The sequence below is a fragment of the Triticum urartu genome, chromosome 4A (genome assembly GCF_056163025.1).
Source record: "Triticum urartu cultivar PI428250 chromosome 4A, HENAU_Tu73, whole genome shotgun sequence".
In the NCBI taxonomy this organism is placed as follows: domain Eukaryota; kingdom Viridiplantae; phylum Streptophyta; class Magnoliopsida; order Poales; family Poaceae; genus Triticum; species Triticum urartu.
The window spans coordinates 589,696,186-589,711,012 of NC_141876.1; the positions used below are offsets into that span (position 1 = coordinate 589,696,186).

Here is a 14,827-nt window from a genome sequence, read left to right on the forward strand (position 1 = left end):
TGGGAGCAAAAATTATACCACTGAATTTGCATTTTGATACGAATTCAGTGATATAATTTTTGCTCGCGCCGCAATCGGTCTCGTTGATTAAATTAATGGTCAAACTTAGATCTGAAAAAGCGCGGCCGCACTACATTATGGAATGAAGGGAGAATGATTAAGACAGGCAGAGAGAGAAAATAAGCATGCATGCATACATATCTTCAATCAAATGGACGGTTGAGACATCCATGGGAGAATCTCTTTTCTCATATGACTCCCCCTAGAGTTGCTTTTAGGAACTTGCATAGCGCAGAACGAAACAAATTCTGAGATTGTAAGTTTGATATTGGTGGATAAGCCATAAAAATTACACGTCGTTGGTGTGAGAAGCTCTAGTTCTGTACCAGCGCTGATGTGGACCGATGCTCCAGCTTCAATGCTTCAGTAGCCTTCCGCGTCGGCGAGCGACGACCGAGCACCAGCACCAGCAGCTCTTCACGGACGGGACAGGGAAAGGGCCGACCGACCCCGCCGACCCGCTCCCCTCCTCCTCCTCCCGTCCCTCGCCATGGAGGAAGCCAAAGGTACGCTTTGCCGCTCCGCTCTGGTCATCTCGCCTCGTGGGTCTAGGATGGTGGGTTTGGATCTCGATGAATGGGGTGGCAGTTCCCTGATTCCACACCTGAATGGGAGTGTGCTGAGGAGACTGCACTGAAGAAGACGCACTTCTCAGCCTACTTTGAGGGGGCTAGATTTATAATCTCAGTTTGGTGCTGTGTCTAGCTAGCTCCATTTTGTCGTTCGTCAGTACCAAAACTGTCCTCAGACAGTTGCTTAGTTTCCCCAAAACCGTAGCAATGAGTGATGCCGATTGACAAGAATCAGAAGAAGGCTCCGGGAAATCGCAGGGCAGGCCATACACGATCGAATGGGACCAGAATTTTTTTGTCTGGATTGCCGAGCGCGGTCAGTGTTCCATTGTCATGTTCCTGTCCTGCACCGCCGTGGTGTTCACAACCTTTCTGCAGTTCATGGCCATCTTGTTTGGTCATGTGTGCTAATTTTCTCTATGCATTTCATAAGTTGCTCTACCCAGATGCTTTATCCTTTCTTTTGACCAAGTAAATCTCATGCAAAAAATCTCTCGTGAATTGTAGTTGTGGAGTCCAAGGACGGAGCTACCTCAGTTGCTTCTGCATTTCCTGGTCATCCGGAAGGTACTACCACTAGTTACTACTCCCTGCTTCTTACCGCATTGCAATTTGCAAGACATAACGTATTTCACCAATGAACATCTTTGTTATCCTCTGCAATTGGAGAAACACTCTTACAGAAAAGACTGGGTTGTTTATGCTCTGCTTCTTTCCACAGCCGCACAAGACAGAGATCACAAGTTCTTATCGATAGCGGTAGAAGAAGCCTACCGAGCAGTCGACCGTGGCCATGGACCCCATTTGGCGCAGTCGTGGTCCGCAACGACCAAGTAGTAGTCAGTTGCCATAACATGGTTTTGAAGAACACCGATCCAACTGCACATGCTCAAGTAACTGCAATAAGAGAGGTGATTAAGTTGCCCTGTAAATATATGCACCCATGCTTACTGTTTACAGTTTGGTGCTTAATGTTTTCTTTTAGTTCATTTCAAATGTGTCATGGATACCGCTACGCCCAAGCCCACCAACGACGCCGATCAGCCCAAGAGGAACAAGAAACCCAACCGGCTTTTCGACCCGGCCACCTAGGAGCTGTGATAGGTGGTTAAGTAGGTCCTGGACCAGATGAGAGGGGCACGATTGAGTAATAGACTGAACCCACTTCTCTGAACCCCAGTTCTCTGTCTCGTGTATCTCCTCCTTCATCCGATCCCCTTCCTCCTCCTCAAACCCTAGCCTCAATTCCCCTGTAATCTGGCACAATTTGTTCGATGGAGTAAGAGGGATGTAACAAAATGTTTATTCGTCTGTATCAAATGATCAGTATTTTTCTTTTTCTCTAGGCTTGCAAAAAGCTTGGAAAGATCGACTTGTCGGATTGTGAAATGTATGCATCCTGCGAACCTTGTCTAATGTGTTTTAGCGCCGTTCATCTATCCCGGATCAAGGTTTGCCCCTTAGAGCATCTCCAACAGCCGCGCTATGCGCCGCGCGCAAAAAACCTGTTTGCCGCGCGCGCTGCGGCTGGTTTGGCGCGCCCGCCTGCGCTGGCTCCAGCAGCCGTGCTATAATGCAGCGCGCGCGCGCCGCTCCAGCAGAGCGTAAAAATACAGCGCGCGCGCCGCACAAACCACATATACATGTATTCATATGAGCAAAAATGATCAAACATATATAATATTTTGGACAAAAATAAACATGTGAAATTTGACACAAACAAGTTGATGAATAAAAGTTCATGCCCACAAGTTCATCCAACCAAGTTCAAAATCATGCCCACAAGTTCATCCAACCAAGTTCAAATGCAAACTAAAGTTCAAGACATGAAAGACACATCAATCTTCATCTTCCTCGTCTTCGTCCTCATCTTCCGAAGACAACTCTTCCGCCTCCGAAGATGAATCTTCCTCCCTCTCCTCATCACGCACCGCATCACGCACCGCACCATGTGAAGCTCCGACGGTGTTGGCAAGATCTTCAACGACATCTTCATGGGAATGTGTGTGAGAAGCCATGGCGGCCGGAGGTGCACCCTGTTGGGGAACGTAGCAGAAATTCAAAATTTTCCTACGTGTCACCAAGATCAATCTATGGAGTCATCTAGCAACGAGGGAGGATTGGATCTACATACCCTTGTAGATCGCGCGCGGAAGCGTTCAAGAGAACGGGGTTGATGGAGTCGTACTCGTCGTGATTCAAATCACCGATGATCCTAGCGCCGAACGGACGGCACCTCCGCGTTCAACACACGTACGGAAGGGAGACGTCTCCCATGCCTTGATCCAGCAAGTAGGAGGGAGAGGTTGATGGAGATCCAGCAGCACGACGGCGTGGTGGTGGATGCAGGGCGTCACAGTAGCAGGGCTTCGCCTATACTACGAAGGAGAGACGTAACGGGGAGAGAGGAAGCACCAAAGGCTGAGGTATGAAATCCCTCCTCTCCTCAACTATATATAGGAGGACCAAGGGGGGGTGGTGCGCCAGCCCAGGAGATCTAATCTCCTTGGTGCGGCTGCCCAAGGGAGGTTTCCCTCCCCCCCAAGGCACCTCGGGGTGCCTTCCACCACTTGGACTCCTCCTTGGTGGAAACCCTAGGCGCATGGGCCTATAGGGGCTGGTGCCCTTGGCCCATATAGGCCAAGGCGCACCCCTTACAGCCCATGTGGCCCCCCGGGACAGGTGGCCCCACCCGGTGGGCCCCCCGGGACCCTTCTGGTGGTCCCGGTACAATACCGATAACCCCGAAACTTGTCCCGATGGCCGAAACAGCACTTCCTATATATAATTCTTTACCTCCGGACCATTCCGGAACTCCTCGCGACGTCCGGGATCTCATCCGGGACTCCGAACAATATTCGGGTTACTGCATACACATATCTTCATAACCCTAGCGTCACCGAACCTTAAGTGTGTAGACCCTACGGGTTCGGGAGACATGCAGACATGACCGAGACGTTCTCCGGTCAATAACCAACAGCGGGATCTGGATACCCATGTTGGCTCCCACATGTTCCACGATGATCTCATCGGATGAACCACGATGTCAAGGACTTAATCAATCCCGTATACAATTCCCTTTGTCTATCGGTATGTTACTTGCCCGAGATTCGATCGTCGGTATCCAATACCTAGTTCAATCTCGTTACCGGCAAGTCTCTTTACTCGTTCCGTAACACATCATCCCGTGATCAACTCTTTGGTCACATTGCGCATATGATGATGTCCTACCGAGTGGGCCCAGAGATACCTCTCCGCTTACACGGAGTGACAAATCCCAGTCTCGATTCGTGCCAACCCAACAGACACTTTCGGAGATACCCGTAATGCACCTTTATAGTCACCCAGTTACGTTGTGACGTTTGATACACCCAAAGCATTCCTACGGTATCCGGGAGTTGCACAATCTCATGGTCTAAGGAACTGATACTTGACATTAGAAAAGCTTTAGCATACGAACTATACGACCCTTGTGCTAGGCTTAGGATTGGGTCTTGTCCATCACATCATTCTCCTAATGATGTGATCCCGTTATCAACGACATCCAATGTCCATGGTTAGGAAACCGTAACCATCTATTGATCAACGAGCTAGTCAACTAGAGGCTTACTAGGGACATGGTGTTGTCTATGTATCCACACATGTATCTGAGTTTCCTATCAATACAATTATAGCATGAATAATAAACGATTGTCATGAACAAGGAAATATAATAATAACCAATTTATTATTGCCTCTAGGGCATATTTCCAACAGTCTCCCACTTGCACTAGAGTCAATAATCTAGTTCACATCGCCATGTGATTAACATTCACAGGTCACATCGCCATGTGACTATCACCCAAGAGTTTACTAGAGTCAGTAGTCTAGTTCACATCACTATGTGATTAACACTCAATGAGTTTTAGGTTTGATCATGTTGCTTGTGAGAGAGGTTTTAGTCAACGGGTCCGAACCTTTCAGATCCGTGTGTGCTTTACAAATCTCTATGTCATCTCCTAGATGTAGCTACCACGCTCTATTTGGAACTATTCCAAATAACTGTTCTACTTGGAGCTATTCTAAATTGTTGCTCCATTATATGCATCCGGTATCTCTACTCCGAGCTATCCGGATAGGTGTTAAGCTTGCATCGACGTAACCCTTTACGACGAACTCTTTTTACCACCTCCATAACCGAGAAACTTCCTTAGTCCACTAGTTACTAAGGATAACTTTGACCGCTGTCCTGTGATCCATTCTTGGATCACTCTTGTACCCCTTGACTGACTCATGGCAAGGCACACTTTAGGTGCGGTACACAGCATAGCATACTGTAGAGCCTATGTCTTAAGCATAGGGGACGACCTTCGTCCTTTCTCTCTATTCTGCCGCGGTCGAGCTTTAAGTCTTAACTTCATACCTTACAACTCAGGCAAGAACTCCTTCTTTGACTGATCCATCTTCAACACCTTCAAGATCACGTCAAGGTATGTGCTCATTTGAAAGTACCATTAAGCGTTTTGATCTATCCTTATAGATCTTGATGCTCAATGTTCAAGTAGCTTAATCCAGGTTTTCCATTGAAAAACACTTTCCAAATAACCCTATATGCTTTCCAGAAATTCTATGTCATTTCTGATCAACAATATGTCAACAACATATACTCATCAGAAATTCTATAGTGCTCCCACTCACTTCTTTGGAAATACAAGTTTCTCATAAACTTTGTATAAACCCAAAATCTTTGATCATCTCATCAAAGTGTACATTCCAACTCCGAGATGCTTACTCCAGTCCTTAGAAGGATTGCTGCAGCTTTGCATACTTATTAGCATCTTTCAGGATTGACAAAACCTTCCGGTTGTATCACATACAACCTTTCCTCAAGAAAATCATCGAGGAAACAATGTTTTGACATCCTATCTGCAAGATTTCATAAATAATGCAGTAATCGCTAATATAATTCCAACAGACTCTTAGCATCGCTACGAGTGAGAAAATCTCACCGTAATCAACTCCTTGAACTTGTCAGAAAACATCTTAACGACAAGTCGAGCTTTCTTAATGGTGACATTTACCATCATTGTCCGTCTTCCTTTTAAAATCCATCTATACTCAACAGCCTTACGACCATCAAGTAGTTCTTCCAAAGTCTACACTTTATTTTCATACATGGATCCTCTCTCGGATTATATGGCCTCGAGCCATTTATCGGAATCCGGGCCCACCATCGCTTCTCCATAGCTCGTAGGTTCATTGTTGTCTAGCAACATGACTTCTAAGACAGGATTACGTACCACTCTGAAGTAGTACGCATCCTTGTCATCCCACGAGGTTTGGGAGTGACTTGATCCGAAGTCTCATGATCAATATCATAGCTTCCACTTCAATTGGTGTAGGTGCCACAGGAACAACTCTTTGTGCCCTGCTATACACTAGTTGAAGTGACGGTTCAATAACCTCATCAAGTTTCCACCATCCTCCCACTCAATTCTTTCAAGAGAAACTTTTCCTCGAGAAAGGACCCGATTCTAGAAACAATCCTTTATTGTTTTCGGATCTGAGACAAGAGGTATACCCAACTGTTTTGGGTGTCCTATGAAGATGCATTTATCCGCTTTGGGTTCGAGCTTATCAGCCTGAAACTTTTTCACATAAGCGTCGCAGCCCCAAACTTTTAAGAAATGACAGCTTAGGTTTCTCTAAACCATAGTTCATATGGTGTCATCTCATCGGAATTACGTGGTGCCCTATTTAAAGTGAATGTGGTTGTCTTTAATGCCTAACCCATAAACTATCGTGGTAATTCGATAAGAGACATCATGGTATGCATCATATCCAATAGGGTGCAGTTATGATGTTCGGACACACCATCACACTATGGTGTTCCAGGCTGTATTAGTTTTGAAACAATTTCCACAATGTCTTAATTCTGTGCCAAACTCGTAATTCAGATATTCATCTCTATGATCATATCATAGATATTTTTATCCTCTTATCACGACGATCTTCCAACTTCACACTGAAATTACTTGAACCTTTCAATAATTCAGACTCGTGATTCATCAAGTAAATATACTCAACATCTACTCAAATCATCTGTGAAGTAAAAACATAACGATATCCACTACATGCCTCAGCACTCATTGGAGTGCACACATCAAAATGTATTACTTCCAACAGGTTGCTTTCTAGTTTCATTTTACTGAAACCGAGGCTTTCAGTCATCTTGCCCATGTGGTATGATTTGCATGTCTCAAGTGATTCCAAAATCAAGTGAGTCCAAACGGTCCATTTGCATGGAGTTTCTTCATGCATATGTACCAATAGGCATGGTTCGCATGTCTCAAGTGATTCAAAATCAAGTGAGTCCAAAGATCCATCAACATGGAGCTTCTTCATGCGTTTTATACCGATATGACTTAAGTGGCATTGCCACAAGTAGGTGGTGCTATCATTACTATCTTTTGGCATGAACATGCGTATCACTACGATCGAGATTCAATAAACCATTCATTTTAGGTGTAAGACCATTGAAGGTATTATTCAAGTAAACAGAGTAACCATTATTCTCCTTAAATGAATAACCGTATTGCGATAGACATAATCCAATCATGTCTATGCTCAACGCAAACACCAATCTCGATGGTAGAGGGAGCGTGCGATGCTTGATCATATCAACATTGAGAACACTTCCAACACATATCGCCAGGTCTCCTTTAGCTAGTCTCCGTTTATTCCGTAGCTTTTATTTCGAGTTACTAACACTTAGCAACCGAACCGGTATCTAATACCCTGGTGCTACTAGGAGTACTAGTAAAGTACACATCAACACAATGTATATCCAATATACTTCTATCGACCTTGCCAGCCTTCTCATCTACCAAGTATCTAGGGTAATTCTGCTCCAGTGGCTGTTCCCCTTATTACAGAAGCACTTAGTCTCGGGTTTGGGTTCAACCTTGGGTTTCTTCACTAGAGCAGCAGCTGAATTGCCGTTTCACGAAGTATCCCTTCTTGCCCTTGCCCTTCTTGAAACTAGCGGTTTCACAAACCATCAACAATTGATGCTCCTTCTTGATTTCTACTTTCGTGGTGTCAAACATCGCGAATATCTCAAGGATCATCATATATGTCCCTGATATATTATAGTTCATCACGAAGCTCTAGCAGCTTGGTGGTAATGACTTCGGAGAAACATCACTATCTCATCTGGAAGATGAACTCCCACTTGATTCAAATGATTGTTGTACTCAGACAATCTGAGCACAAGCTCAACAATTGAGCTTTTCTCCTTAGTTTGCAGGTTAAGAAAATCGTCGGAGGTCTTATACCTCTTGACGTGGGCCCGAGCTTGAAATCCTAATTTCAGCCCTCGAAACATCTCACATGTTTCGCGACGTTTCAAAAAAAAACGTCTTCGGTGCCTCAACTCTAAACCGTTTAACTGAACTATCACGTAGTTATCAAAATGTGTATGTCAGATGTTCGCAACATCCACAGACCACGTTCGAGGTTCAGCACACTGAGCGGTGCATTAAGGACATAAGCCTTCTATGAAGCAATGAGGACAATCCTCAGTTTACGGACCTAGTCCGCATAATTGCTACTATCAACTTTCAACTAATTTTTTCTCTAGGAACATATCTAAACAGTAGAACTAAAGCGTGAGATATGACATAATTTGCAAAATCCTTTTGACTATGTTCAGGATAATTAAGTTCATCTTATGAACTCCCACTTAGATTAGACATCCCTCTAGTCATCTAAGTGTTACACGATCCAAGTCAACTAAGCCGTGTCCGATTAACACGTGAGACGGACTAGTCATCGTCGGTGAACATCTTCATGTTGATCGTATCTTCCATACGACTCGTGTTCGACCTTTCGGTCTCTGTGTTCCGAGGCCATGTCTTCACATGCTAGGCTCGTCAAGTTAACCCTAAGTGTTTTTGCATGTGTAAAACTTCTTACACCCGTTGTATGTGAACGAAAGGATCTATCACACCCGATTAACACGTGGTGCTTCGAAGCGACGAACTGTAGCAACGGTGCACAGTTAGGGGAGAACACTTCTTGAAATTGTTGTAAGGGATCATCTTATTTACTACCGTCGTTCTAAGCAAATAAGATGTATAAACATGATAAACATCACATGCAATCAAATAGTGACATGATATGGCCAATATCATGTAGCTCCTTTGATCTCCATCTTGGGGCTCCATGATCATCTTGTCACCGGTATGACACCATGATCTCCATCATCATGATCTCCATCATTGTGTCTTCCATGAAGTTGTCTCGTCATCGACATGCAAGTCGTGATTCCCTTGACAAGAACATGATCAATCTCATACATCACATATATCATTCATCACATCCTTTTGGCCATATCACATCACATAGCATACCCTACAAAACAAGTTAGACGTCCTCTAATTGTTGTTTGCATGTTTTACGTGGCTGCTATGGGTTTCTAGCAAGAACGTTTCTTACCTACGCAAAACCACAACGTGATATGCCAATTTCTATTTACCCTTCATAAGGACCATTTTCATCGAATCCGATCCGACTAAAGTAGGAGAGACAGACACCCGCTAGCCACCTTATACAACTAGTGCATGTTTGTCGGTGGAACCTGTCTCACGTAAGAGTACGTGTAAGGTTGGTCCGGGCCGCTTCATCCCACGATGCCACCGAATCAAGATAAGACTAGTAACGGCAAGCATATTGAACAAAATCAACGCCCACAACTACTTTGTGTTCTACTCGTGCATAGAAACTACGCATAGACCTAGCTCTGATACCACTGTTGGGGAACGTAGCAGAAATTCAAAATTTTCCTACGTGTCACCAAGATCAATCTATGGAGTCATCTAGCAACGAGGGAGGATTGGATCTACATACCCTTGTAGATCGCGCGCGGAAGCGTTCAAGAGAACGGGGTTGATGGAGTCGTACTCGTCGTGATTCAAATCACCGATGATCCTAGCGCCGAACGGACGGCACCTTCGCGTTCAACACACGTACGGAAGGGAGACGTCTCCCATGCCTTGATCCAGCAAGTAGGAGGGAGAGGTTGATGGAGATCCAGCAGCACGACGGCGTGGTGGTGGATGCAGGGCGTCACAGTAGCAGGGCTTCGCCTATACTACGAAGGAGAGACGTAACGGGGAGAGAGGAAGCACCAAAGGCTGAGGTATGAAATCCCTCCTCTCCTCAACTATATATAGGAGGACCAAGGGGGGGTGGTGCGCCAGCCCAGGAGATCTAATCTCCTTGGTGCGGCTGCCCAAGGGAGGTTTCCCTCCCCCCCAAGGCACCTCGGGGTGCCTTCCACCACTTGGACTCCTCCTTGGTGGAAACCCTAGGCGCATGGGCCTATAGGGGCTGGTGCCCTTGGCCCATATAGGCCAAGGCGCACCCCTTACAGCCCATGTGGCCCCCCGGGACAGGTGGCCCCACCCGGTGGGCCCCCCGGGACCCTTCTGGTGGTCCCGGTACAATACCGATAACCCCGAAACTTGTCCCGATGGCCGAAACAGCACTTCCTATATATAATTCTTTACCTCCGGACCATTCCGGAACTCCTCGCGACGTCCGGGATCTCATCCGGGACTCCGAACAATATTCGGGTTACTGCATACACATATCTTCATAACCCTAGCGTCACCGAACCTTAAGTGTGTAGACCCTACGGGTTCGGGAGACATGCAGACATGACCGAGACGTTCTCCGGTCAATAACCAACAGCGGGATCTGGATACCCATGTTGGCTCCCACATGTTCCACGATGATCTCATCGGATGAACCACGATGTCAAGGACTTAATCAATCCCGTATACAATTCCCTTTGTCTATCGGTATGTTACTTGCCCGAGATTCGATCGTCGGTATCCAATACCTAGTTCAATCTCGTTACCGGCAAGTCTCTTTACTCGTTCCGTAACACATCATCCCGTGATCAACTCTTTGGTCACATTGCGCATATGATGATGTCCTACCGAGTGGGCCCAGAGATACCTCTCCGCTTACACGGAGTGACAAATCCCAGTCTCGATTCGTGCCAACCCAACAGACACTTTTGGAGATACCCGTAATGCACCTTTATAGTCACCCAGTTACGTTGTGACGTTTGATACACCCAAAGCATTCCTACGGTATCCGGGAGTTGCACAATCTCATGGTCTAAGGAACTGATACTTGACATTAGAAAAGCTTTAGCATACGAACTATACGACCCTTGTGCTAGGCTTAGGATTGGGTCTTGTCCATCACATCATTCTCCTAATGATGTGATCCCGTTATCAACGACATCCAATGTCCATGGTTAGGAAACCGTAACCATCTATTGATTAACGACCTAGTCAACTAGAGGCTTATAGGGACATGGTGTTGTCTATGTATCCACACATGTATCTGAGTTTCCTATCAATACAATTATAGCATGGATAATAAACGATTGTCATGAACAAGGAAATATAATAATAACCAATTTATTATTGCCTCTAGGGCATATTTCCAACACACCCATGGCGGCCGGAGGTGCACCGATGCCTCCCATGAGAGAAGCAAAACTCATGCCTCTCATGGCGGCCATAGCGTCGGAGGGTGCTCCAAAGCCACCCATGCCTCCCATGGCGGCCGGAGGTGCACCCATGCCTCCCATGGCGGCCGGAGGTGCACCCATGCCTCCCATGGCGGCCGGAGCTCCGCCGCCTTGTTCTTCTTCGCGGATGTTTTGCCCTTCTTCGTCCACGCCGCATTGGGTACTTTCTTCGACGGTGCGGCGGCGGCACGGGATGGCGCCGACGCGACGCCACCCGGCGCCGTGGTCATCCGCGGCGGCAAGAAGAGGCTGCGCGCGAGGCCGACGCTCGGCGGAGCTCCAGCGGGGGCGACGCCAGCGCTCGCCGCGCTAGGGTTTCCGGCGGCGGCGGCGGCGCGGCTGTACAACGGGCTGAGCGGGGCGCCGGTGTGCGCGTCCATGGGTGGGTGGCAGGGCGCCGGCGCCGGCGCGCGCGGGGTGTAGGACGAGGTGAGCAGAGAGTGCGGCGCGAGCGCTCGAGTGTGCCGCGCACTGTAGCTGGCGCCCCAAATACACCGCGCGGATAAGTGTTTTTGTCCGCGCACCCAACCCGTTATAGCGCGCGCGCCGTTTTTGCGCGCCCGCTGGAGCGACCCGCCGCGTTGCGCGCGCGCTAAAACGGCAGAATTTGCGGTGCGGCGCTAGTTTAGCGCGGCTGTTGGAGATGCTCTTACTTCAGCATTCTTCATGCTGTGGAATGTAGCTTAATTTGTTGAACTAATAATCATGCTGAATGCTGCAATGCAGAGGCTGGTGTATGGAGCCAAGGCAGAAGCTGCTGTTGCCATTGGATTTGATGCCTTCATTGCTGATGCTCTCAGAGGAACTGGGCACTACCGTACGGCCAACCTGGAGATAAAGCGAGCAGATGGGAATGGAGCGCTGCTTGCTGAACAGGTCTTTGAGAACACCAAGGGGAAATTTCCATTGAAATAATGTGTATATAAAGATATGATGTGATTTCTCATCACGGAAGCCCTTGATGCTCAGAAAAGATAATGTAATTGTCAAAATTATGTCGTCGGTGATGGACTACATACTATAAATTTAAATATGCCATTTGATTCTAAATTGATCTTACTTAATTCTGAGATACTAATTGTGGATAATAACATGAACATATGCAAAGAAAAACAGAACTACAACTATTATGTTTCGCATGAAAACTGTCATGCACACTTTGGACGCTAACATGAACATGTACAAAAAGAAATTCACAACATTTTAAATTTACATTTCCTGGCTCCACAATCTGAATTTTCACTGTAATCCGCAGGTCATGTTCTCAAAAAACAAGAACAAAAAGATTGAGTGTGGGTTAGTGCCATGTCCCTGTCTAGATTGTCCCCATTAGAGAAGCAACAACAGAATACCTTCAGAGCTTTCCCCACACGAAAAGATATCAGGACAAGAAAAGTTTACGGAAGTGAAACGGTTGTTTTGGTATACGGTGTGGCGCTTAGCCATTTCCTATTGAGCAATGTGTTGTTCAAGACAACAAGTTCCCCTGTTCGTTCGACATTATAGGTAGGTTCATATCAGTAGTCGGTAAAAAAATCCAACTAGAGAAAACAAATCCGACTTTCAAAACTGACCCTAAAACCGAATGGTAAACAAGACCACGTCAAAACTGGGAAACCGGTGTGGTTTAGCCTCTTTTTTTTTTCCTTTAGGTTTCCCATATTTGTTCTCATTTCCAGCTGACTTTTCAAATCAAACAAAAAATATGAACATATATTTTTAGAAAAAATATGAACACTTTTCTATGGCTACATAATTTATAAAGGTGCTTTTTTTACGAAATATAAATGAAATATTTTTAAATATTATTTTAGGACGCCGATAACTACCAAACGTCGGGTAGGGGCAAAACGAATGTTTTTTTGACGGTTTATATTTGTTGAGGATAGCAAATTTAGTGGGCAAGCATGGCAAATCTGTCTTAATTTTTTCTTTTTTGCAATGGAATTTCCTTGCTTGCCCACTAAACTTGGTATGGGCACGGGCACGAGCATAAGCAGGGTTTCATATTTTTTTCGTGAGTGCGCATGGGCACGAGCATGTGAAGATGATGATGGTGATGGAAATCAAAAAGAAATCCCGTTGACGGAGACCATGCCCCGATCTCATCGGACACGTCGGCTCCGGCGTGCCCGTCGGTCGAATCGAATCGAAGCAGAATAATAAAAGAAATAAAGCGCCACCGCTTCGTACTACTACTACGACGTGATGCACGTTGGCCTTTCTTTTTTAGAATAGAACCGATGCACCTTTACTTTGACGTACGCGACCGACCCACCGCTAGTTTCCTCCCTCTTTCCCCCTTTGCTTCCGGCGGCGGTGCCCCCCGCGATCCGGCCGCCGGCGGCCCTTTTTGTACGGTATTCACCGATGATTTTGCTGGCTCGGAGATCGTCTAATCTTGTGAGGAAGGTAAGCGCTTGTTAGAGGTTGAACATAGTCTGCTTTGTAAATTTCTATCCCCCACCGAGCCTTCTTAGGGCATCTATCTCTGACGGACGGATGATCCCTAAAATCGGACACGTATCCGTCCGCTGACTTGTCCGGATAGATTCGCCGACAGTCATATGAAATCCGATCATTCAACCGTGCCCGCATCCATTTGAAAACAAATTTAAACATTCTTTTATTGCTCGGACTAGTGTGAGCTATTGAAAAAAAAAGTGTAGAGCTTGAAGGAAAAAGGATGAAACAATTGTGCTTTTCACCATTGCGACTTGAAAAACTTGGTGCCTTCCGCCATTGGCGAAATATGACCGGCCTTCCGTCATTGGGAACACTTGAAAATAGGAAAAAGAGTGTACACTTGAACAAGAAAAAAATGAAACAATACTGGTTTCCCCAAATGCTAGTAGCCCTCTACCAGACTGGAAAAAACTCAGCAGCGGCCTTCCGTCATCCAGACATAGAGGATACGTGGTGGATTTGTCATGTAGATGTTCGGATTCCCGCAAAGCCTCATAATTTGCTCCGAGTTTGCGGGAAAATGGATAGCCGGACCCAGTCAACGGACTTATTGGATTTCACATTGGATGGCAAAATGTGTCCGAACAGTTGCCGGTGGTTTAAGGGCCCGTGTTGGAAATGCCCTTACTGTAAGCCATGATGAAATGGATTAGTTATGCTTGATGGGCTGCATAACCGACATCCATGTGATGTTATTAAAGCCTTCATGAACGTGAAGTAGGATAGTGCTTGCTTTTTTGTTCCATGGACCAACTTGACTGTGCTAAAATAGCCAATCCTAAAACTTGAAATAGTCTTTAGTAGGAGAGAAAATTGCTTATTTACCATAGACAAGCTTGACAATTGCTCATTTTGCTATCGAACAAACCAATGTTGCTCTTGTACCGCTTAAAAGCTCATTTCGTTGTCAATTTGCCAGCGATGTTGCACTGTCGTTATGTCTCTACCGTTAGATTGAATAACCATTGTCAGTTTATGTAAAAAAAATACCAATACCACCCTTCCATACAGTGATCTGGTAAAACACAATCTAGTTCAAAAAAATCTTCTATCACCCAACACACCTCACCACAGAATTCCCAACGCTAGCCAGGTCATGGCGGCGACATGGCAGAACCGCCACTGCCACTCCCGCATC

At 46.0% G+C, this 14,827-nt stretch overlaps 1 protein-coding gene across 1 annotated transcript; it reads left to right on the forward strand.

Moving 5' to 3' along the window:
• The first annotated feature begins 283 nt into the window (after positions 1-283).
• On the forward strand, positions 284-12,138 carry LOC125553018 (guanosine deaminase-like). Its single transcript, XM_087519874.1, has 5 exons — positions 284-566; positions 1,140-1,199; positions 1,354-1,543; positions 1,979-2,083; positions 11,950-12,138. Exons 3-5 carry the CDS (start codon positions 1,487-1,489, stop codon positions 12,136-12,138), a joined length of 351 nt encoding a protein of 116 aa, XP_087376000.1. The 5' UTR covers positions 284-566; positions 1,140-1,199; positions 1,354-1,486.
• Positions 12,139-14,827: the final 2,689 nt, after the last annotated feature.